The sequence below is a fragment of the Meriones unguiculatus genome, chromosome 1, assembly GCF_030254825.1.
Source record: "Meriones unguiculatus strain TT.TT164.6M chromosome 1, Bangor_MerUng_6.1, whole genome shotgun sequence".
Lineage (NCBI taxonomy): Eukaryota > Metazoa > Chordata > Mammalia > Rodentia > Muridae > Meriones > Meriones unguiculatus.
Window position 1 is genome coordinate 27,370,295 of NC_083349.1, and position 23,829 is coordinate 27,394,123.

General features: G+C 44.2%; 1 protein-coding gene, 1 long non-coding RNA gene and 8 other non-coding genes across 11 annotated transcripts; 9 read left to right on the plus strand and 1 right to left on the minus strand.

Moving 5' to 3' along the window:
- Positions 1 to 997: 997 nt before the first annotated feature.
- On the minus strand, positions 998 to 17,869 carry Slc3a2 (solute carrier family 3 member 2). Its single transcript, XM_021651857.2, has 10 exons — positions 17,601 to 17,869; positions 6,864 to 7,274; positions 6,251 to 6,424; positions 5,310 to 5,404; positions 3,104 to 3,172; positions 2,940 to 2,998; positions 2,638 to 2,818; positions 2,414 to 2,557; positions 1,631 to 1,714; positions 998 to 1,538 (listed from the first exon to the last, which is right to left on the minus strand). The coding sequence occupies exons 1-10, from the start codon at positions 17,710 to 17,712 to the stop codon at positions 1,167 to 1,169; spliced, it is 1,701 nt and encodes a 566-aa protein (XP_021507532.1). The 5' UTR covers positions 17,713 to 17,869; the 3' UTR covers positions 998 to 1,166.
- Positions 17,870 to 18,053: 184 nt separating this feature from the next.
- On the plus strand, positions 18,054 to 20,945 carry LOC110557448 (uncharacterized). 2 transcript variants are annotated; one of them, XR_009592496.1, is made up of 10 exons: positions 18,054 to 18,117; positions 18,610 to 18,662; positions 18,872 to 18,953; positions 19,146 to 19,195; positions 19,478 to 19,505; positions 19,721 to 19,762; positions 19,977 to 20,011; positions 20,274 to 20,305; positions 20,543 to 20,573; positions 20,852 to 20,945. It is a non-coding gene; the product is annotated as an uncharacterized LOC110557448 (long non-coding RNA). The 2 variants fall into 2 exon arrangements; XR_009592497.1 differs by lacking the exon at positions 18,054 to 18,117 and adding an exon at positions 18,142 to 18,211.
- Positions 18,457 to 18,526, plus strand: LOC132651373 (small nucleolar RNA SNORD25). Its single transcript, XR_009589075.1, has one exon. It is a non-coding gene; the product is annotated as a small nucleolar RNA SNORD25 (small nucleolar RNA).
- Positions 18,707 to 18,781, plus strand: LOC132651407 (small nucleolar RNA SNORD26). Its single transcript, XR_009589090.1, has one exon. It is a non-coding gene; the product is annotated as a small nucleolar RNA SNORD26 (small nucleolar RNA).
- LOC132651398 (small nucleolar RNA SNORD27) lies at positions 19,005 to 19,072 on the plus strand. The gene has a single exon (XR_009589086.1). It is a non-coding gene; the product is annotated as a small nucleolar RNA SNORD27 (small nucleolar RNA).
- On the plus strand, positions 19,335 to 19,408 carry LOC132651393 (small nucleolar RNA SNORD28). The gene has a single exon (XR_009589085.1). It is a non-coding gene; the product is annotated as a small nucleolar RNA SNORD28 (small nucleolar RNA).
- Positions 19,586 to 19,650, plus strand: LOC132651388 (small nucleolar RNA SNORD29). The gene has a single exon (XR_009589083.1). It is a non-coding gene; the product is annotated as a small nucleolar RNA SNORD29 (small nucleolar RNA).
- LOC132651412 (small nucleolar RNA SNORD30) lies at positions 19,826 to 19,894 on the plus strand. Its single transcript, XR_009589091.1, has one exon. It is a non-coding gene; the product is annotated as a small nucleolar RNA SNORD30 (small nucleolar RNA).
- Positions 20,087 to 20,151, plus strand: LOC132651422 (small nucleolar RNA SNORD31). Its single transcript, XR_009589095.1, has one exon. It is a non-coding gene; the product is annotated as a small nucleolar RNA SNORD31 (small nucleolar RNA).
- On the plus strand, positions 20,345 to 20,470 carry LOC132651430 (small nucleolar RNA SNORD22). Its single transcript, XR_009589098.1, has one exon. It is a non-coding gene; the product is annotated as a small nucleolar RNA SNORD22 (small nucleolar RNA).
- Positions 20,946 to 23,829: the final 2,884 nt, after the last annotated feature.

Here is a 23,829-nt window from a genome sequence, read left to right on the forward strand (position 1 = left end):
AAGCCCTTTGTGATCTGCTCACCGAATAACCTTCATTTTTCACTCATTTACTCCTTCATGAGTACCAATCATTCTTCCATTCATATAACCACAAACTTCCCCAGACCTACCAGATATGTCAAACTTCTGACAGTGTAATGTAGTACCAGACCACATGCATGGGTTAGTTCAAATCCTTGGTGTGACCTCCTCCAACCCCAACCCTCCTACTCCCAAAAGCATCTTTCCAGTTTTGTGTGCTTTCCCTGAACTTATGCATGTATACCACATGCATACCTGATGCCTACAAAACCAGAAGTGGATATTGATCCCCTGGAATGGGAATAAATGATGGTTGAGCTACCATACAGGTACTGGGAACTATACTTGGGTCCTCTACAAAAGTATCTGGTACTCTTACACTCCATCTCTCTACCCTAACTTTTTCCTTCTTGATTATCCATATCCATCGCACGAAAATGTTTACTCCTTATTTCTTTATTATTTCTTTATCTCCACACAAGAGACTACATGGAAGCACAGGTTTTGTCTTATTGGCTTTTTTTGGGAGTGGGGGTACGGCGCTAGGGATCAGTGTCCTGTGCATACCAGGGCCTCACCACTGAGTGAAGAAGGGGCTTTTCTTCTTTGCTGGAAGACCCACAGGCCCTGGGAGTGTGCATTCTTCAAGCTATCCCACCCTACCTTTTTTTTTTCTTGAAGAGACAAATGGCAGAGAGAGAACGAGAACTGACCACCAGGGATGGACACCTGTGCTAAGACAGATAAGGAAAAGCTGGAAATAACCAAGTCCCTAGCATGAGGTGTGGCTGCTGCTCCAGTCCTGACACCTCCTTGCTGTTAACCTTGTAAGGGCCCTTTTCTAGCCTTGGTCCCTAAATTATTAATAGCTGGAACAGCTGTATAGAACTAGCTGAGACTATTGGGGGCGGGGTAGGTCAAGAGAGAACAGGAGGAAGAGAAATCCTATGATGAAGGATGAAGGGAAGACAGAATCTCATGAAGCAGAGGTGATTTTTATTTGAAGACAAAAACACCCAGTGTGAGAATTCGTATGTAATCTGCAAAAGTTAAAAAGAAAAAACAAACAAACAAAAAAAACCCACAAAAAACAAAAACAGAATTCAAATGGCCTGGAGAAAGAAGGGGGGCCTGGATAGGCAGGATCAGGCCACATAAGGGAACTGTAACAGCAAGCCCTCATGAGGGTTCAGGCTCAGGTTTTCCAGGTTCAGGGAGGCATCCTCCTCATGGCTTTGCCGGGCACTGTTAGTACTGAGAAACAGGTCAGCGCTGACTGGCAGGTTCATGCCATCAGGGAGGCTGGAGGACCCTAGCCTGGCTGACACAGCCACATCCTGAAAGTTGAGCACCACCAGGTAGCGCTCATTCTGGTCCCAGTGGCGGATGTAGGCGAAGAGGCCAGATGAGGAGGTCAGTGCATGGAAGTCTCCGTGTAACAGAGAGCGTTCCTTACCCCGAAGGTCACCCAGCCGCCGAAATTGGGTAAGGAGGGAGCCAGAGTCTTCTTCCTGTCCCTGAAAATAGACATACACAGAAGGAAAAGAGGGGGTCTTTAGGCATCCGTAAGCCACCTGTCCACCATGAGGGTCAGGCTTAAACTGCTTACCTTCACTGTCATATTGGAGCTTACAGGTCTTGGGCTGTGGGAGATGCTGGTCTCATCCCATGGCATGAATGGGGCCTCCACAGGCTAACAAACAGAGAGTATGGGACTTTAAAAGAGGGTGGATCTATTCTCCTTCTCATTCTCGATATTTTCATTTCATCATTTTGTGCTGTTTTCTGCTGGTAGATGCCTTTATGATAGCACCCTATCATGGCACCCAGTGCCTTGTTTGTCTGGACTCTCACTAAGCTATCAGTTCCCAGAGGGCTCAAAAGGATGCAAAGTACCACTGTCCAATAAACGAATGTTGGCACCATTCTGAACATCTTACCAGACACCAGGCAATACCTTTGAAAATAGGTCTAGTGAGATGGTTCAATGGGTAAAAGCACTTTATATGCAAGCCTGTCAACCTGAGTTTGATCCCCAGAACCCACATAAAGGCTGAAGGCAAGAACTTACTCCACAAAACTGTACTCTGATCCCTGTGTATGAACCTACATTCCCCTCTCCCCCCACCCCACACACATGTTGAGTTCCATTCCAGGAGAACAGACTACATGGTGTCTGAGGCCAGCCCAGGCTATACAATGAGTATGACAACAGGAAAACCCTGTTTAAAAGATATATACTTGCAACATAAGCCACAGGACGACTGATAAGAAATCTAACAAAGTTCTACCTTAAGGCTGTTGTCTCTTGGCTGTCATCCACAGATGCCATGATGCGATACATAAAACAATACTATTTCCCACACTGTGCTGGGCAGAAGACAAGGGGTACCTGTCCAGGAAGGGCAGTTGCCTGCAGGCCAATCTCATCCCCATAGCTGAAAACAGGGGTCCCTGGCAGAGTAAAGAGCAGCAGCTGATAGAGTCGGAGAAGTTGAGCTGGTACAAAGGTCGTCATGAGTCCTGCCTGAGACACCTAAAGGAAGATATGCCTGTGAGTACCTCCCACCCTAAAACCACCGCCTTCCACCTTCCCTACGACAGCATGGTACTTACACTCCAAGTGCACCAGTGACTGCCAGTGGCATTCAAATATCTAGTGACTAAGAATTCTGTATCCTCCCCAGTGAAACTGGAATTTGACAGGTATGAGCTAGTCAACAGCAGGTCCTTGGTAGATTCAAGTATGCTCAAAATTTGCTGGAGGTCAGAGGACTCAGTCCCTGCAATCAAAAGCCTGCACAGAACAAGGACACGAGTTTCATTAGCAAACGGCAGGAGGTAAACTCCCCTCTCGGCTTTGAACTCCAAGGGGCTCTCATAATGGGCTCAGCCAGGCAGGGGTGTCAGGTACCTACCTATCCTCACTGAAGTTCTTGGTGATATTCTGCCATTCTGCCAAGTACAAGGATGAATCCTAGTAGAAAAAAAGCAGAATCAGAACAGAGAACATTACCTAGCCCTGGCTGAGACCCACTCTTCTCACCAAACCTTTGCCTCTCAGTGCAGAAAGGACACTCACCTTCAGCTTTTCCACATCCCGAACTTGGAACCCATCTACACCATCCTGCAACCAAGAGCTCAGAGCTTCCTACAGGGGACAAAAGAACAGAGGAAAAATCAACACAAAAGCAAGCCCTTAACTACACCAAATTTCCCGGCGACCCCTAGAAAACAAGGGTTTATTCTCAGTTTGTTTTTTTTTAAGATTTATTTATTACATATATAGTGTTTTGTCTGCACAGAAGAGGGCACCAGATCTCACTATAGATGGTTGTGAACCACCATGTGGTTGCTGGGAATTGAACTCAGGACCTCTGGAAGAAATTAACCCCTGAGCCATCTCTCCAGCCCCACTCTCCCAATTTCAAAGGTTAGCCCTTGGGTCCTCATCAATGCTTTTGTTGTGCAATAGCATTTTTCTATGATCTATTCTTGCCTTTGACAAATCACACAGCTTCATTTTTAACAACTATGGAAATGACACAAGAGAAAATTTGCATGCATAGCTCTAACATTTAACACTTAGTATATGGAATAAAAATATCTTCAAGTTAGAGACAAAGAAACAGGCTCAGAGAAACAAGACATGGCTAAGATCATAATTGAGAACAGCAGAGATAGCACCTACCATACCAGTCAAAACCCTAAGGCAAACTTGCTCCTTTCCTACTTTCCTGAGGCCTGCAGAGCCTGTGCTCTCCCACAAGAGCTGGTGGGAGCAACGCCAAGAACGAAAAAGTTTGAAATTCAAAACACAGCCCGAGGGATGTTAAGACATTTGAAAAGAGGCCAGCTCTGCAGAACAGGCCCAGGCCTGAAGGTTTAAGCCCTGGCTTCAACTGGCACTCAGCACAGAACCCCACCCCCACCCCCTTTCTTCCCCTCTCATCTGCACTACTCCTTCATCTGAGGCTACCACCTGAAAACAGTACCAGTTACTTTTCTTTTTGACTGAAGACCAACTCATTACATAACTGAGACTGTCCTTTAACTTCTGATCCTCCTGCCTCCAACTCTCAAGTGCTAATATTACAGGCTTTCTCTAGCACTTTGAACTTCCTTATCATTAACTTTTAGCAGATTTCCTGAGTATAGGATCCCAGCACTTGGGAGGCAAGAGGATTAAGAGCTCAAGGTCATCCAAGGCAACAAAGTTATAGAACACAAATCTCCCAGTAACTAACAAAAGCCAAACTTGCAAGAGCCTGGAGTGATTATGGGAGTCCTACCCACATGCTGATAATCCAAAATATGACTCCCTCAGAATCACAGCTGACAGTAAAGTGTCAGCATCTGCTTCTAGTTTGTCATGTCCATCCTGGACCTGCCAGTGTCCTAATACATAGGCATCAAAAGCTAAGATGATGTTAGAAGATTTACCCTGGCCTGGTGGCTACAGAGTTCAAGCCACTACCTCAAGGAAAGGCAGATTACTGAAGACTCCTCGAGACTGCAAGTTTGGAAAAGATGAAGTGACTGTGTTTCAATTTCCTCATTAACAGATTGGCAATAACAGGCATTTTGTGAGTTTACAGAAGAAATTAGATACAAGCTATAAAATACTTGGGATAGGGGGCTACAAAGATAGCTCAGTGGTTAAGAGTGCTTGCTGCTCTTGCAGAGAACCCAGGTTCAGTTCTTAGCATCCATACAGCAGCTCACAACTCTGTAACTTCAGTGCCAGGGGGATCTAACACCCTCTTCTTGCTTCCTGGGATATCAGACATGCACATGGAGAACATACATACACACGCAAGCAAACACTCATATACATGAAAACAAATAAATCTTTAAAAAAATTCATACTGGAGTTAAACTTTTTTCTTAAATAATAAAATACTTGACAAAATAAAATCCCAGGAACATCATAGTAAGACCCTAGTGCTTATAATTTCAAACTGGGCTCCATTCCAAACATATCAAACAGAAACCGGGAAGCCAGTCAGGTCAAGATTCCCACAGAGAAAGGAAAGACTTCCTGTCACAAAAAGAAAAATTAAAACTTCCAGACTGACATCTGAGAAATTCCCTTCCTGCCACAGCCTTGCTTCTAGAGTAAAGGAAACACAAAAAAGAGCAGTCAGAAAAGAAACAGCTAGAAACACTGTGCACCGTGGGGTGGGAGGAGGGATCCCTACTTGTGAGAACCATGCTACATGCACAGAGGATTGCTGTGGATGAATCCACACAGCCCAGCATCTGTATGCCACCAGCCATAAACTCACCTTCATTTTGGTGGCTACAATGTCGGCCTGAGCAGGGAGGAACCATGTGTTCTGGCCCCGGTAGTTAGGAGTAAGGTCCAAAATGATATGAATGCCTAGAACAAAAACCAGCTGAGAGAAATTCTTTGGGGTAATAAAAGGAGAGACGGGACTTGAACACAAGGCTATATGTACACTATGAAGGGTTTGTACAAATGCTTAGACCTGAATGAACCCCACCAAACCGTCAACTGGTTTTACAGTGGAGCAAATAAGTTTGAGCAACAGAGCCCTGGGTTTCCCCTCCACAGTGTAACGTCTTTCAACACGTTTCCATACTGAGGTTTTGGTTTGTCCCACTGCCCCCCATCTTGAGACAGGGTTTTATGTAGATGCAGGCTGGCTGGCTGAGGATAACGAGCCTCCTACATCTACCTCCCAAGTGTTGGGATTATAGGTACACGCTTCTACATCTGTTTTATGTTGTGAAGGGCAATCAAACTCAGGGCTTCATGGATACTAGGCAAGCATTCTTACCAACTGAACTACATTCACAGCCCTCCATATTGACTTTTAAAACAATATTGGAATCCCTTGCACATAATGGATCCACTTCATAAATTTAAAAGCCATTGATTTTAGCCAGCCATGGTGGCACACTTCTAGCACTCAGGATCAGCGACTTCGTAAACTTGCATCCGGCCTGATCTATGTGGTAAGGCACAGGCCCACCAATCCAAGCTACATGATGGTTTTTCAACACCAAAACCAAAATAAATGAAAATTACTCAGCTAACTAGAGAACATTTGAACCACACTGCTTAATGTGAATCATAACATCCTATCTCCCCTGCGTCTGTCCTGTAAAAGCTCTGAGCCAGTTAGAAGTAAACCAAACAAAAACCCTACCCGGCTTCTTAGCCAGAATAACAAACCCCTTCTGCTTTCTTAGAAAGACCTACTCTTTTTCTTGGCACATTGTAGAAGGTCTTTAAAATTTTCCTGAGAGCCTAACGTGGGGTCAATCTGTTTCAAGTCGGTTCCATTGATTTCATCCTTCTGGTTCTTGTGAATTGGGCCCAACACTAGGCCCTTCACCTTCAGGGTGCTCAAGTACTCCAGATGCTTCTTCAGACCTATGAGGAGGACAAGGATGGGTTAACCAGTGGGGCATGAAAACCCCCCGGCCTCCACATTCTCTCCAACACTTTCCGACTCCCTCTGAAGGGGGTTGAATCACGAGACAAAGTAGCTGAGACAAAGTAGCTGACGCAAGGAGCCTCGCATATTACTTCAGAAACTGGTTTGGACTGGCTCAGGGACCGCGTGGTTGGGGGTGGGAGGTGTTTGAATGTGCTGAGTCAGCCACCCTTTGGAAGAAGTAGGGGTCAGGTTAGCTTTTTTTTTAAAGAAAGGAGGGATTTTTTTTTTTTTTTGCCAAAGAATGGTCCCGGAAACAGGGTGCAGTAGAGAACCATCTGAGTTCTGGAGAGGGCGAGAAGGGAGGAAAGCAACAGATGGCTCGTAAAGGAGGGAGCACATGGGGAAAAGGATGAGGGTGAGCACCCCACTCACCAACTATGCCTCCGGCTTCCGGGCCTAGGAAGGCCTGGATGTCGCCGACGCGGTAGAGGGCGCCCTCGTGCCACCACCTCTGTACCGGGAGCTCACGGCAGCGCGGCGCCCGAACGATGATTACCACGGCTCCCGCCAGCATGCCGAGCCAGCCGAGCCAGAAGAGCAGCAGTAGCGCCCAGCGGGTGCGCACCCAGCCCGGGCTGCCCGCTACCTTCAACAGCTCCTCCTTGGACAAGCCCGTGAACTTGGCCCCGGCCTCCCCCTCGTCTTCGGCCACCTTGATCTTCACCAGACCGTTCTTCTCCCCGGCCGCCGCCCCATCCGCTGCATTCATAGGCTGCTTCTCCGGTTCTATCTCGTTCAGCTCCACCTCTTTCATGTCCACTTCGGTGTCCTGGCTCATGGTGCCTGCAGAACGGGTGACACGACACAGCCTGTGTTAGTTGGGCGGCTCGAATCGTGCCTGGACCTCCCAGCTCAAGTAGGTGTCCCGCGGTTGTGAGACTAGCTTAGTTTCCGTAACAGCTTCGGCAGCCTGGCGGGCGTGGCGGCGGAAAATGACCCAAGGGCTCCGCCCCGGCCCGCCCCTTAAAGGGATGCAGAGCCAGAGTCTGGGAAACTGAGAATGTAGGCCGGCACCCTATGCATAACAACTCCAATTTGTCCTGACCAGGTTCCAAAGCCCCTCCTCTGATCTTCCGGCCCCACTTCCCGGGAGGCCTAAATTCTCTCTGCAAAATGGCACCAGCTTCCATCCACATCATCATCCCTTCGCCCTAGGCAGGGCTCAAGCTAACACCTGGTCTTCCCAACTTCACAAAGACCCTGGCACTACATCCCACTTCTGCTTTCCTCACTCTAGTTCTTGTCTTCTCAGAGTCAGGTCCTGGATTCCCCTCGGGGCTTACACTCACTCACTTTTCAAGACTCCTTAAATTTAATTCCTCAGGTAGCAACTATTAACTGACTACCCACTCCAACCCTTCGTTTCATTAATTGCAAAGAATTAACACTAAACCGTTCTTCTCCTTGATTTAAATTTAATCTGAGAGAGAACTGCAGAGTGGAAGTGGACACTGCCATTCTCATCCTACTCTAGTTACTAGTAAGAGAATGTTGGCCCACTGGGAATCACACATCCAGAAGAGACTGTATGGGGCTGTTTTAAACATTCCAAAGGCATTGAGGGATCTACCCCTTCAATGTACATGATGTTCTGACTCAGTAAGAACTCGGTAATACCTTGCAGTAACTCTCAAACCCTCCAATGGGCCAGGCTTCCTATATCACTTGACTATGCTAGGCCCTTAGAGGCAGCTTTGAAAGCTCAAATCCTCCCCACCCCACCCCAGAGGTCCTTAGCAAGAGGAAGGTAAATGAGGCAGACTGGGTTCACAGCAGGGACAACTGGATATCAACTCTAGGAGTGCCAACACTCAGGAACTTCATGTTCTTTACCACAGCCAATTGGGTTATTTTCAGAGAGAAGCTGAAGGAAACAACAGGCCTTTCTCTCTTTCCCACCTAGGCTGGCAGCCAAGATTGCTATGTATTTGAAAGAAAGCAGAAACCAATGTCTGAGAAAAAGGGGTATGAAAAGTCTCATCACCTGCCAAAGATCCTCTCCAGCCTCACGAGAAAAAAAGCCTATACACTAGTTCGTAGGAAGAGGCAATGTGGGTAGAGGTTAAAATTCGTGCCAGTGCTCACAGATGATAAGAGGCCTACCTTGCCCTGGGCATGCCAGATAAGAAAGGTTCAGGACAGACTTTGTACCCAGCATGTAAGGTTGGTGGACTATGCCAGCAGAAGCGCTCCTTGAGGTGGTTCAATGAAATACTCCCTAGAAACACAGTATTTCCAGCCAATCAGATGGCTCATGAGAGTAAGCCAACAAGATGTTCACCTGCTAAAGGTGCTTGCCCACCAAGCCTGACAATCTGAGTTCAACCCACATGGTGAAAAGAGAACTGGCTCCCAAAAGTTGTCCTCTGACCTCCATGTGTTCACTGTCCCCCACAAAATAAATACAAATTTAAGGTAACATACTATCTCCCAGCCCCACAGTTCTGAATGGCAGAAATTAATTCCAAAGTGTCTTGGAGAAGTGAAGCCTCCTCAGTCTTTCCACCCAGCATACCTTCCCAATCACTTCTGCCCAGCTTTCCAGCACCTTCCAATCTCACAACACATGTGTATTTCCAGTCTTATGCCTCTGTACATGCTGTTGCTCTGCTGTTTGGCTGCTCCTGGGTTACTCTTCCTCATTCAAACTATAACTCAAGTGACAGCATTTCGACTCCCTAGAGTAGATTGTTTTCCCTCACTTGGATACATCACAATGGGAGAAAGCTCCCATCTGGAATCACTTTCCCTCCACCTGTCATTCAGCACTGCTACAACTCAGGTCCCACCTTTGTTGTCTCTGTTTTCTTGTCTGAGTGTCTGCACTTGTAGACAAGTGGTGAGAGCCTCCTGCTGTTTTATCAGTCAGTCTGCTCAAATACCATACTGTAAGCCCTTCAGAAGTGTTTGGTAAATGAGTGGATGAATTGTCCCATTCAAACCCACTGTTCCCTTCTTAGAAGCAACTAAAGTTAGCACTACTATGCCAAGATGAAGCGGTTTGTGTAGGAAAATGGACCAAGACTTGTTAGGTTTAAACTAAAATGAAATGGTGGCAAGGAAGAGAGGACAGGAAAAGACTGTAGACAAAGAGGCCAGAGGCACCAGGCATGCTGGCGTACGCATGTGTTGGTATAATGTTCTTTTGGAATGTATACAACTTACCCTTGTTCATTCAAACACTGATCCTCCCCCCCACCCCCCAATCTGGTTTCAATCCGGACATTGCATTTTGATGCTTATTCTAAGCATCACCTGTCTCAAGTTTGTGTAAACATGTCACCATTTGTTCTCTAAATTGTCAATTAAAACAACCAGCCACATTGCTGAGCAATGTAGGGGACAGGGTGGGACATCCTGGTATGGAGTGGGAGGAAGAGGAAGGAAGGAGGAGAGAGGAGAGGAAGAGAGGTCTTGGAACCACCTGAAGAAATGAACCGGACCTAAGGTATCACTAAAAGCAAGGATGATAGGTGAATCTGAGTGGTAGGAAATTATTTGGGCTTGGAGGTTTAGGATGGAATAATTATTGCCCAGCATTATATTCTAGGTTAATTAAATAAATCCCAGTCCCCGTGTGGTGATTTGGGTATACAGCTGTTTAGGAATAACCTCTGATTAACTAAAAGATGTATCAATAGTAAATATTAATATAATACAACATGCATGCAATCCAAGCATTAGGGAGTTGGAGACTAGAGGAACAGGAGAGTTCAAGGCCAGTGTCAGAAGCACAGTGAGGCAAGTCTGGGCTACAGGAGACTGACAAGAGAGAAGGACAAGAAGAGGGAGGTCAAGATTCCAGAGGAAAGTAGAGAGCTTCATGTCCTACTAATGTGTATTGACTAACATAAATTTAAAGGGCTGGGAATTAAGTTAGGAGGAGGGTGCTTGCCTACCATTTGCAAGGCCCAGGGTTCAATCAGCAGCATCTCAGGTATTGACGAATGAAGGGCTGGGGTTGTAGCTCAGTTCTTAGTGTTCCTACTTAACATCTGAAAGCCCTGAGGTCTATCCCTAGCACACATAAACCAAGCACAGAGGAGGCACAGGCCTATAATCCCATAAGCACATAACCTTCAACTATACAGCAAGTTTGAGGCCAGCCTGGGCTACATGAGACCCTGACTCAGAAACAAGCAAAAGCAAAGAAAAAAACAAAGTAAATATAATGAATATGCTGGGATGCGTATATTATGTGGGGCTTTAATGATAACTGAAGTCCAAGAAAAGGCCCAGAGGAGACATCTATCAAAGCTAGCAGGTATATAATGGTGAGAAGAGTGTCTGCATCACTTAGAAACGAAGTGGTGGCTCCACTGCTGTCTAGAGCTGACAATAAGAAAGGGAGAGACACAGCTGAGCCTCTGAAGATGCAAAGATGAGTAAGAATGAACCACATTTATTACATGTAACCAAAGTACAAAGTGACTAGGGAATAATCAGAGCACATCCAGAACATTCTAGCCTGAGCTGAATGCTCTCTGACCCTATCAAGTCCTAATGTTACACAGATCTAGCATAGTCTTTGATAACATGAAACAGTTCTTTCAGGCTGAAGCAGAACCAAAAACTGGAAGCAATAAAAGCAAGTAGCCTAGACCTCCATCAGAACCACCACCATTTGTGCACATGCAAAAAAGCACCTATGTAACACAGGATGTCTTGAATAGACTACATAGAGGAAGAAATGGAAGGATTTGTGGGTACCAGCTATTAATAAAGGATAGTCATATTCTGAAACAACCTTGAAAAACTAAGTAGAAGAGAACTTGATGTGAGAACACCCATAGTCAAACACTCTGGAAGGTTGAGCCAGGAAGATCATATGTTCCAAGCCAACCTGGGCTACAGAGGGAAACATGATCTTAAAAATAAATTAATAGTGGGGAGTAAGGGCCAGAGAGATGGCTCAGAGGTCAAGAGCACTGGTTGTTCTTCCAAAGGTCCTGAGTTTAATTCCCAGCAACCACAAGGTGGCTCAACAACCATCTGTAATAAGATCTGGGGGCCTCTTCTGACATGCAGATCTACATGCAGACAGAACACTATATACATAATAATAAGTCTTTAAAAGAAATAGTGTGGGGTAAAAAGATAGCTCAGTGGTGAAGAGCACTGATTGCTATTCCACAGAACCAGAGTTTGATTCCTAGAACACAACAGCTAACAACTGTAATTCCAGTTCCAGGGACTCCTATGTACTCTCCTAGCCTCCAAGGGCACTGTACACACATGATGTACAGATATACATGCAAGCAAAAACAAAACAAAGCAAAAAAAAAAAAAAACACAAAAACCCATACATAGAATAAATAAAACTTTACATTTAATTATTTTTATCTATTAATTATACTAGGGTATAGTTCAGTAATAAGAACACTAGCCAAGCACACACAAGACTCCACAGTTCAATCCTCAGAACCATAAAAAAACAGATAATTTACTTAGGGCCTGGTGAGATGACTAAGCAGATAGTAGCCTCTGCAGTCAAGAACTGTGACCTGAGTTCAATCCCTGGGACACACATCATGGGAAGAGAGAAGCAAAAATGGTCTTCTGAACTCCACACTTGCTGCTCACATGAGTAAGTAAATAAATAACAATAAATTATCAAATAAATACATAGTGTTAGGGTATAGCTTAGTGATACAGTGTGTGTTTAGCCTGTCCAAGTCCTCGCGTTGGATCCCTAGAACAAACTAAGACTGACAGAACTTTTTCTCCACTTGGATCTTCTAGTTCCAAGTGAAGCTATACAGTCATTTGCACATTTCCTTTCTCCACGATAGGGAAGTAGTGCCTCTTGCTACCAGGTGGGGGCAGGGTTGTTCTTTGACAAAACATTCATCAGCGCCCTAACAGCAAGCTCATTTGCTTAGTAACCAGTGACAGTGAATCAATTGAGGCTGAAAAAGATCAGTCAAAAATATAAAGGGAGGTTGAGGCAGAGTCCTAAGAGCTCAAAAGCAGCCTGGTGCAGTGGCACACACCTGTAACCCCAGCACTCGGGAAGCAGATCTCTGAGTCAAGGTCAGCCTGGTCTACAAAGGGAGTCCAGGACAGCCAAGGCTACACAGAGAAACCTTGTCTCGAAAAAACAAACGAGCTCAAAACTAGTCCAAGCTCCTATATACTTAGCATCATCTATCATCCATACATCTGAACAAACTACAAATTACACATTGAATTCTATTTGTGTTTTATATCCTGCTAGGCAATAGAGAGATGATTTACCTGTATAAAATCAAATCTCAGAGATTTTTGTGGCTGGCAAGAGAGGTAGGTCAGGCTCAGGGAGGGAACTGGTGAGATAGTTCAGCAAGTAAAAGTACTTGCCTTCAAGTCTGTTGGTCAGTACCTGGGACTCATACGGCTGTGACGTTGTGATGACCTGTGTTCCACATAGTAGGAGGGAAACAACTACTAAAAGTTGTCCTCTGACCTCTATGTGTGCACTGTGGCAACAACAAATAAATAATTGCAGTAAAGGTTTGTTTAAAAAAGGAATGGATGGCTAGCCTTTTTAAGATTTATTTATGATGTATACAATGTTCTGCCTACATGTACACCTACACGGCAGAAGAAGGCATCAGATCTCATTCTAGATGATTGTGAGCCACCAAGTGGCTGCTGGGAATTGAACTCAGGACCATTTAGGAAGAGCAGCCAGTGCTCTTAACCTCTGAGCCATCTCTCTCCAGCCCAGATGGTCAGCTTTAATTATCTACCTGACACAACTTAAGAGTCACCTGAGAGTCCCGATGAAAGATCATCTCCATTGGGTTGACCTGTAGCTGTGTCTGTTCCGGACTGTCCTAATTAACTGACATAGAAAGACACATGAAGGCCCCTTCATTCCATAGGGCTGTGTAAGAGAAGCTGAGCTAAGTACAAGCAAATAAGCACATGAGCACATCTGCATTTGTACAGATGTGGTGAGGCCTTTTGAGGTTTGTCTTGACTCCCTGACCACGATGGACTGTAACTTGAAACTGTAAGCTGTAACAAACCTCTCCCCTAAGTTGCTTTTTGTCAGGGTATTTTTTCACAGCAACAAAAAGGAAATTAGGACAGAAGCAAATTGGCAAGGGAGCAATGTTTCTTTACTGCATTATTAGTGAAACTGGACTGTAGCCTTAGGACAGTGGAGGGGCACTGAAGGACTGTGAGCTGAGAAGTGAACTAAACAGTTTTCTAAAAGATTTTGTGTGTAGGGGTGTTTTGTTTGCATGTGCACAATATGCATGTCTGGTGCCCTAGGAGGCCAGAAGAGGGCGTCAGATCCTCTGGAACTAAAGTTACAAACGGTTGTTAGCTGCAATGTGGGTGCTGGGAATTGCACACTTTAGCTACAAAGAATGGACTAGAAGGGAAGAAATGAGTATGACAGTTTGTGGAAAAAAAAAAAAACAAAAACCTAGGAGTAAGGCTAGGGGTGGGGATGTAGCTAAGTTAGTGGAGGGCTTACAAGCATACAGAAGTCCTGGGTTTGAACCTACTGCCTCATAAAACCCAGTATCAGGCACACACCTGTATTCCCAGTACTCAAAGGGTAGAGGCAAGAGGATCCAAAGTCCAAAGTTATCCCATCCTTGGCTAGATATGAGTTCCAGGCCAACCTGGGCTACATGAGACCACATCTCAAAAACAAAACAAAACAAAACACATGGGCTGGTGAGAAGGCTAACCAGGTAAAAAACACTTGCTGCACAAGCCTGATAGCCTGAATTCAACCCCTGGAGCCCAAACTGGAAGGACAATTGACCCCTCAAAGTTGTCCTGTGACTTCCACAGATATGCTAGAGCATGCAAACTCCTGAACCCACATACACATCATGTAAGCACACAAACACACACACACACACACACACACACACAGAGGCACAGATCAATAAAAAACAATGGTTTGTTAAAGTGGAATTTTTAAAGTTGAAACATAACTCAATACAAACACAAAATAATACACATAGATGATTTTATTGAGCTTATTAAAGAAAAAAAAACAACTTTAAAAAATTCTAGGAAAGGAAAATGACAGTATGTCACTCAAGAGTGTTTATATGAGCCAGGCATCTTTAATCCCTCCGCTAGGTAGGCAGGTGCCTTTCTGGATCCCTGAGTTGGAGACAGCCAAGGCTGCACAGAGAACCTCCTCCCCTGCCTCGCCTCAAAAAAAAAAACAGAAAGAAAAAAGAATGTTTATTTAGTGTGCCTGTAATCCTGTGATTTCAGCACCAATGAGGTGAAGTTCAAAGCCAGCCTGGGCTACAGAGGGAGTTAAGGACAGTCAAAGCTACAGGAGATCCTGTCTCAAAACAGGAGGATAGCAAATTCAAGGACAGTCTGGTTATTTAACATAGTGAGTTCCAGGCCAGCCAGTTATACAGTGAGACCTTAAAAATCCAAATAGAAAAATACTAGTATTTGCTAACAAGTAGAAAACTTAATAAAGGCCCGAGAATGTAGCTCAGTTGGTATTGCATTGTGTGCACAAAACTCTGAATTTGATCCCTGTCACACATAGAATGAGACATGGTGGTACATGGGTATAATTTATCACTTGGAGGATCAGAAGCTCAAGGTCCTCTTGGGCTATAGTCAGTTTGAGGACTACATGAAACCCTGTCTCTAAAATAAAGTTAAATTTTAAAAGTGTGTGTGTGTATATAGTATATACATACATATGTATACACACACAGAGAATAATAAAGTCATGACATATTTTAAAAGTTGTATGTGTATATAGTATATACATACATATGTATACACACACAGAGAATAATAAAGTCATGACATATTTTAAAAGTTGTGTGTGTATGTGTTGGAACACTACCCAACAATGAAGGAGTGTGAGGAGAGTTCTGAGTGCTTGTGAGAAAACTACAAGAAAATGGAGGAGGCAGAGCAGCCTCGGTAGGAGGAAGCCCACAGGAGTTCTGGGGCTGCTTTAGTGTAGGCTCTCCACAAAGGGTACTTACTGCAGGATGCACACTGCCAGGTGCCTCAGCAGGACCTGGGGCACCCAGGTATAAGTTGCAGGGACAGGGAGATCTGGCCACAGTGGCCCCCAGCATTCCTAGGACTAAAGTCTAGGGGTAGAGTGGGGTGCATGCCTCAGGATCACTTGAGGGAAGACATTGGGAATCACTTTCTGGCTCAGTTTAAGACTGTTGTAGTACTTCCTCTGACACATTGTTTCTCGGACTCAATGAATAAAATGCCTCACAGTGACTGCTGCAGTATAAAACAAACAAAAAAACTGTAAGAAAACAACAACAAAAAGAAGATCTTATGGCCTCAGTTTCTTCAAAAAGATGGAGTTGTTCTTGGAATGTACTTTCATAGCCCTCAGTTGCCACCTGCAGTTTATCCCCACATGCACCCTGTCCTTGGGATTGCACATTTTACTCACGTGCCTCCTCTTAACCCTCCGAGTAGAAACTGGCTGATGCTCTCAATAAAGTTAGCTATTGCATGAGGCTTTAGTCCACCTCATTTACTGGCTCCACTCTCTCAGGTTCCACCATATATGTATAGATATCTATCTATGTATATCTATCTATCTATCTATATCAGCACTAGGGAGGGAGGCAGAGCAGTGCCTCTCTGAACCTTTGAGTTCAAGACCACCGTGTTCAACAGAATGAGTTCCAGAACAACCAAGGCTACGCAGAGAAACCCTGTCTCAAAAAAAAAAAGAAAGAAAAGGAAATGCTTACATGAACTTACTTAGTATGCTGCTTAATATATAGCAATATATACATTGCTAAGAATTAACAAGGCAATATAGCAGTTGTAAGATGCCCAAATCAGCAAGTCATTAAAAAGATTACAAGCATTTACTCCTAGGAAAATAGATTATCTCCAGTTAAGGTGGACCTGCTTTACATCAATGTACTAAAGCTTGCATACTTCCAAGATCTAGGATCTCTCATTAGCTAGAGGCCAGCCTAGTCTACAAAGCAAGTTCGAAGCCAGCCAAGGCTACATAGAGAAACCCTGTCTTGAAAAAAAACAAAACAAAACAAAACAAAACAAAAGAAATCAAAACAACAACGAAAAAGTCTTTATTTGAGAAAGGGTTTCAACTATCGTAGCCCTGTCTGGACTGGAACTCATGTAGAAAATGCTGAGTTCCTCAGACTCCACCTGCCCCTGCCTCACTAGTGCTAGGATTCAAAGCATGCGTTATCATGCCCACCATTACTTTTTAAATTAAATTTATTCACTTTAGCTGTGTGTCTTGCCTGCATACATGTATGAGTACCTGTGTGCCAGGTAACCCTGGAGGCCAGAAGTGGGTATTGGATCCCCTAGAACTGGAATCGCAGATGGCTGTGAGTTGAGAATTGAACCAGGGTCTTCCAAGCAAGAGCAACCAGGGCTGACTTTGGAATCAGGCTGTCTGGATTTATACCTTGGATCTAATATTGCTTATCTGGATAGCATTCAGCAAATTACTTAAATCTCTTTAGGCCCCGGGTTCCTCATCTATTACTTACCTTAACACCTTCCAACTTGAATAGTAGGATTATTAAGTGAGGTCATAGAGAAGAGCAACTAATAATAAGAGAGTAATAAATGTTTACAAGGCAAGCTTATGCAATAGATGTTTGCTATAAATGACTAATGATGTGATGCTGCCGCATAGTCTCAATAACCACTGTATAGCTGTGGCTTACACAACTGGTAAATTTTAAGAATCCCCCCACCCCAGCGTTCTTTATATTCAAGACCGCCCATGTATAAAATGAGGGTTGTCACTACCTCTTAGTATAGTGGAGTATTAATTCATATAGGGTGCTTACAACGGTAAACCCAGGTGGCTGGGTGGAGAGGTGTCAGACTCAGAAGTAGAGGACAACATGCACACGGCCTCAGGTCTAATCTATAGTACTGTTAAAAACAAAAACGTGCAATATGCTACATAAATGCCATCTAATGTTGGCCCTACTTCAGTCCGGGCCAAGATCATGGCGAAAACAGAACAGAAAGCAAAACACAAAAATCGGTCACCAGAATGACACAGGCATCTAGGTCTGACTGTGTTTCCCTAAAAGGCTCCATGAAGGAATCTCCAACAGAGCTCAGACCGGGGCCCAATACCTGAGTCGCCCGCAGCGCTGACAGCCTGGACGTCAGGTCCCGTCTGCGCGCTGGGCGGCTGGCGGGGAACCGAGACGCCGCCGGTGGGGTGTTCGGTGGGTCCAGCATCCATAGAGATGGATCTACACGCGGGTTTAGCGTGAGTGGGAGCCAAGGAAGCGCGTTAAGGTACGGGCACCGGTAACAGTAACACTGCTGGCCCCGCCGCAGAGAACCCGAAGCCAAACCTCCACAATGACGTCTTATCCGCAGTGGGTAGGAACCGCCCAGCAGACAGGCCCAGGGCCTGCCGCTACTCCTCCGTAAAGCGCCTGCGCCTCTTTTTCGCGCCGCAAGTTCGGAGGCGGAGCGTTCTACCCGCACCTTGGGTGGAATCCTCTACCCACAATTCCCCCGACTCTCAGGACGTTTCCGTGAGCGCGCGCCTCGGTCCCGCCTCCAAATCCCGTGGGCCTCTGCGAATCGGTATTTATAGGTCGTTCGTCCTTCTTGTCGGTCTCATTTTTCCTTGGTCCGGGTGAGTGTGAGCGCTTAAGACGCGAGGCCTTAATCTGGATTTTTTTTTTTTTCCTTTGTTAGTTTGTTTTTAAGCCAGCCTTCCTGTATCCGCGGTGAGCTCGATTTCACAACAATTTATCTGCCTTTGTTGTGAACTGCTTGAACCGCCAGGCTCTGGCTTTTCCTAGTAAAGCTTCTCTGGCGATTTTCTCTAAAAGACGTCGTGGACATAGCGTGTCCTAGACGTAATTTTGTGTACACTGTTCCGTAGCTGGGGAGGGGAGGTTATTTTGGGGGGAGTTGAAGACGTAGAAATGGCAGGGCTTTGTGAAGGACAAAATGGTGGCGGCAGGAGGCCATCCCCTATGATGAGTACCTTTTCACAGACCTGTACTGATCTCCGTGAGGATAAGTGACTCTGAGGAGGATGGCCTTGTACCTACAGCCTCTGGGTCGAGCTTTCTCCCCAAAAGCGACATAGCAGTGACCGCATGCTAACTTTATTTTGCAGGTTTGAAGCACTTGACTGCACTCGAAAGAATGAGAGTAGGCTCTCTCTTTGCAGTAAGTGTTTGTGCCATTACTTCTTTCTTTCTGTTGTGAATGTGCTACAGGGATGATTTAAAGTTGAACTCTCTCTTTCTGATTGTGTAGTGGAGAAGACAGACAAAAATCTGAGTAGCACAGCACACAGCACTCTGAACGGCAGGTGTTTTGGTTTAAAGAAAAGTGTTTACTGAAGTGTTCGGTTTGGTTTGTTTCTATTTTCTCAGATATGGCTGACCTTAAAGCAGCTTACAGTTTGGAGACAGACCCGTTTAGTGATAAAAATTGGACATTTTGCTGGTAGTCCAGGTGGGTACTTATTTCTGCTTTTTAGGGAGGAGGGAGTACATTTAGATTACCTCTTAATGATGAGTGTAAATGACAAGCATATGGCTGAACTACAGTGATGTCATTTTACTACTGAAAAGTGGGCTGAAGATCAAGAATGTGCACGGATGGCTATGGTTACATTTAGTAATGGCTTGATTTTTCTGTGTCTAGGATCCTGTGACATTCTGGGATTTTCAAGCTACCTCCCAGGATGAGTACAGGTAATAGTCTAACTGGGACTTGGAGCCTTTGCAGGGAGAGTCTAAAATAATCAGGAGGGGGACATTAACCAGCGAACTGCTTTTTTCACTGTGCTCTGCATGTTATTAGTCACAGGGTTCTTTATAAAGCCATATCACTGTCAGATGATTTGAATTGGTACGCTGATGCTCAATGAAGCTGTAAATTAATAGCATGTTAGAGTTCTGATGGCAGTTATTGGTGATAAGGGAATTTTGTGCTGTCCTGATGATTGAAAATGACTGCTTATTTCTCCTTCCCAGGCTCTCCTGATGTTTTCTTTATGAAAAGGTGAGGTGATTTTCCTGATAGTGCTGAAGGCTGAACCCGTTTTTTTTTTTTAACATGGGTTTTGTTCACTGGGTTGACAGTTTCCATGATGAATCAAACTAGCTCACTATGACTGCCAGTGAAAACACAGGAACACCTGAGAAACTGCAGAGTAGGGTGGGGCCAGGGTGCCTGAATCCAGCCATCTGTTAAATAGTTTGCTTTCTTTTCGCCAGGTTCTGATACAGTGCCAAACTTCCATACTTGTTGATGCATAGGTGAGTAGTTTTACCTTGGTGCATGCATTGAGCATTTTACTCTGGTGCATTCCTAAAAGGCATGTATATGATGACTTTCATAGAATCTCGTTCGGCTGATAATTGCTGCTGAGACCTGGAAATCTGATTTTTTTTTTCTTTCCTCAAAACGATGGGTTACAAGAGAATGGTAAATTGCAAGATTTAAACATTGTTGATAATTGTCTTGTTTCAGGTTCGGTGTCTAGGCCAGACTCTGAGCCATGCCAGGTAAAATGCTTTTTGTTACTTGCTATAGTTTGTTAGATGTGGCATTGTGTAATGCCTCAATCTAGTGTGTTCCTGCTCACCATGATGATTTGAATACCGCCCCAGTCTGATGACTGAAGAAAGGTATTTACTGAGTTGTGAGCTTACCTTGCTCAAACAGGAAGAAGTTTAAGCTAGCACATGATTTATATAGAATAAGCTTTCATGTAAAGTTTTCTTCTAAGCAGTAGGGATAATTGCCAATTTCTGATCTATCTTGTAGGAAATCATCTTCACAATCCCAGCTAAAGTAAGGTGAGAAAACATAAATGTAAGGTCTAATGAATTATAATTTCCCCATGAAGAAACATTCACATGTCTTACTTCCTGTCCTAGCTCCAGAGCCTGAAAAGGTGAACCCACTGGGGCTGGCTGGGGGATAAGAGGAACATTTGTTCCAGAAGGAACTGTCTGAGGGATTGCATTCTTGTACACAGAAAGGAAAAGGTTTTTGTCAGTTGATAAAAATAAGGTGGTTTATGTCTTTTACAGGTCTGAGGAAAGCATCAGCTGTGTGTAAATGGTAGGTGGCCCTTCAGGTCATAGAAAAAGCCAGGAGGGGCTGAGGAGGGAGACCTCAGTGGATAGACAACCTGTAACTCAACTCAAAAGATCAGGAAGGAGTTCTGAGGGACTGACTATGGGGTGTTTAAAAATAGAACCCAAAAGTCCCTGGTCTAACCCGTGGTAGGTCTCTGTAGTGCTCTACCCTGACACTAGCTCAATGGACATTCTAGATTTGTCTTAAGTGTTAAGTTTGGGCATGCTACCTGGATTTAACTTTTTTTTTCCTCTTTACAGGAACAAACAACAAAGGTCTCTGATCATCCTGCAGTTTTTGGTTATTTATTTGGAGTTTGTCATCTTCTCTGACCAATAAAGTTCTTTTTTTCCATTTGTTGTGATTCCTCTATTTGCTAAATACCTGCTAGCAGAGACATTGTATCTGCTGTGAACCAGATACAAACCTGAGGTTTATCAGATTTGAGATTTTTAATTGGAATTTTTAGAGTAATTTAGTTCTAAGACAGACCTGGCAAACCAGGAAGTGGCTGAGAATTTGTCTTCTAGATAATCTACAGGTGTTTTTTTCTAAATAGATCTCTGGTGCCTGTAGAGATATAGTCAGTGCTCCTCCAGAGGACTTTATCCATGTGGTAACTAAAAACTAATTGCAGTTCTAGAGGTTGCAGGCAACCTCATGGACATTTGCAAAACAGCAATGCACATTAAGGCATGCTTCTGGGCTTAAGTGCATGGGCTGCCATTTCCTGCTTTAGAACTTTGATCCTGATAGCAAGTTGGAGTTCCCTGCCTTCTGTGGGAATATCTCATTTCTAGCCATGCATGTTTTAGTTGAACCATGGAGTTCTATTTGTAGGGTTAAAGATTGGTAAGTTTTGGGGTATGTTGGGTGACACCATTACTGGATCTCTTGGGAGGGAGATTCTAGATGGTGTTGAGCCAACATGGATGCTGGGAGTCAAGCCCAGGCCTTTCCTGGAAGGTTAGGGATTTTCCTACATGGTTTCCAAGAACCACGAAGTTTGAGGGGTTTTTTTTTGGGGGGGAAAGGTGATGTGTCTTTGTTACCAATATGCAATAAAGGTGAGTTGGTCATGAAAAGGAGCCACCTAAGTAGATGTTGATAGAAGGACCAGCAGTGAAGGTGCTAAAAGTGCCGCAGAGTACTGCTCTAAGGCCAAAAAGGTCAAGTGGCAACAAGGCTGAGAAGTTCCTGCAAGTAGACATTTTGTTTCAGATGAGCCATTCTGTCTTGCTGCCCCACTGATTCCTCAGGTGCCTGCCTAAATGAAACAGGCAAAAGGGGTGCATTAGGCAAGTCTGGGCTATAGGAGCCACTATTGATCTTAGTGAAGAGAAAACTGGGTTAGGGGGGATTAGTGGCACAAGTCTCCGATGACCAGCCTGATCTACCTGGTGAGTTGAAGGAGAGCTGGGGCTGTTAAACTGAGAAAACTTGAAAAAAGTAGAACATAAAGCCAAACCTTTATTTCTAACCCAGATTAAGGGTTAAAACTAGGTTTCCAATTTAATACTGTTTCCAAGGGAATAAAGCTGAAGACCTTTCTTAGGGTAGTTCTTGCATATAGGCAGGCTTTGACTTGGTCGCAGGGGGATGGACAAAATTGCCTCCATTGTGGCTCTGGCAGGACCTTGTACAGGTTGGGTACTACCTGGAAAGTGCAGATTGGTAACACTTGGGAGATAGAAGCAGTAGGAGTAGGACCTCAAGCATGATGTACATAATGAGCCTTTTATCACAAACCAGTATCCACAAAGGTAGAAGTGGGATGCAGAAAAAAAACAAGGCTCTGTTGGACACTGATGTCCTTTCACTGTTTCCAGTACTCATATTTCCTGTACTGTTTACACTTGTTTTTTTAGACTGTTTATCTTTGTAGCCCTGACTGTCCTAGGCTTACTTTGTAGACCAGAGGTTCACCTGCTTCTGGGATCAAAGGCATGCACCGCCACTGCCCAGCCCTGTTTATACATTTTTAATAAAAGAGGTGACAAGAGCCTAAGACTCAAGCTATACACCATGTCCAGAACTGGGAAGCAGAAATCAAGACAGTTCTTTGAACTCCTAAACCTGAGCTTTGAAACCTTGCCATGTCCTCTAGCAGTACCTAGGAAGCCACTCCCTACTTTAGTCCCACTGGGACAAAAAAAAAAAAACACTTCATAGAAGAGACTGACAAGCTGGAAGAACGAGATCACCTAGGCATTGCAAATCTAAAGTATGTGGACGAATCTCAAGCCTTAAAGTGGGATCTGTGGGATTATACAAAATGAGGCAGAAAGTAAAGGATACTTTTTAAGTACTGTTTCTAAAAATGTGCTCCTATTGTGTAGTATGAATTGTGTAACATTTTTTTTAATTTATGTAATTTTTATTTTATGTGCATTAGTGTGAAGGTGTCAGATCCCTTGGAATTGGCGTTACAGACAGTTGTGAGCTGCCATGTGGGTGCTGGGAATTGAACCCGGGTCCTTTGGAAGAGCAGACAGCACTCTTAACCATTGAGCCATCTTTCCAGCGCTGAAACATTTATTTTTTAAAATCTGTATGTTGGGGAATAGTTAGAATATTGGGCCACAAGTCTAACTTGAAGAAGGAAGTGACAGTATAACTTATGAGCCTTTTGGTTAAGATCAATATATATGTAAAGTCTGTTTTGCAGAGTACTTCCAGGAATGATACTCTCCCTAGCAATATATGATGTTTAAAAATAAAAATAAAAAAGTCTCTAAACATAGGAACTTTACAAGAACTGGTAGCAACATGTTTTATCATGTAGTCTGTTTTCCAAATGTTGAGATTAAAAGCTGTCTTCCACCACCCTTGGCTGGCCTTATTTGTGACACTTCTGTTTTTATGGTTTTCAGAGACGGTTTCTCCTTGTAGCATTGGCTATCCTGAAACTGGCTTTGTAAATCAGACTGGCCTCTATCTCAACTCAGAATTCTTCCTGCCTCTGCCTTAGTCTGTACCAAGATAAAGGTGCATGCCACTACGGCCCAGCCCTAACTGTTCTTAGTATATCCATCTTCTCAACTTTATGTACATGGTTGTTCATTTTCAGACCTCTTGGTTTTTTTTGTTTGTTTGTTGTTTGTTTGTTTTGTTTTGTTTTTTTCCAATGAGTTCTAGGTCTCTGAATGCATGTACACAGTTTGGGGGTACATTCTAATATAGCACAACATGAAAGCTGAAAAAACATGAAAGCCTGTCATCTCTTAGGCTTAGGTTT

Bases quoted from the DNA above. Each gene is read 5' to 3' on its own strand.
- Slc3a2 (XM_021651857.2), bottom strand. From the start codon at position 17,712: ATGGATGCTGGACCCACCGAACACCCCACCGGCGGCGTCTCGGTTCCC. The intron at 7,275-17,600 runs GTATTGGGCCCC...CCCGTTCTGCAG, and splicing joins CAGCGCTGCGGGCGACTCAG to GCACCATGAGCCAGGACACC. The intron at 1,539-1,630 runs GTAAGCAGTTTA...GTCTATTTTCAG, and splicing joins GCTCCAATATGACAGTGAAG to GGACAGGAAGAAGACTCTGG.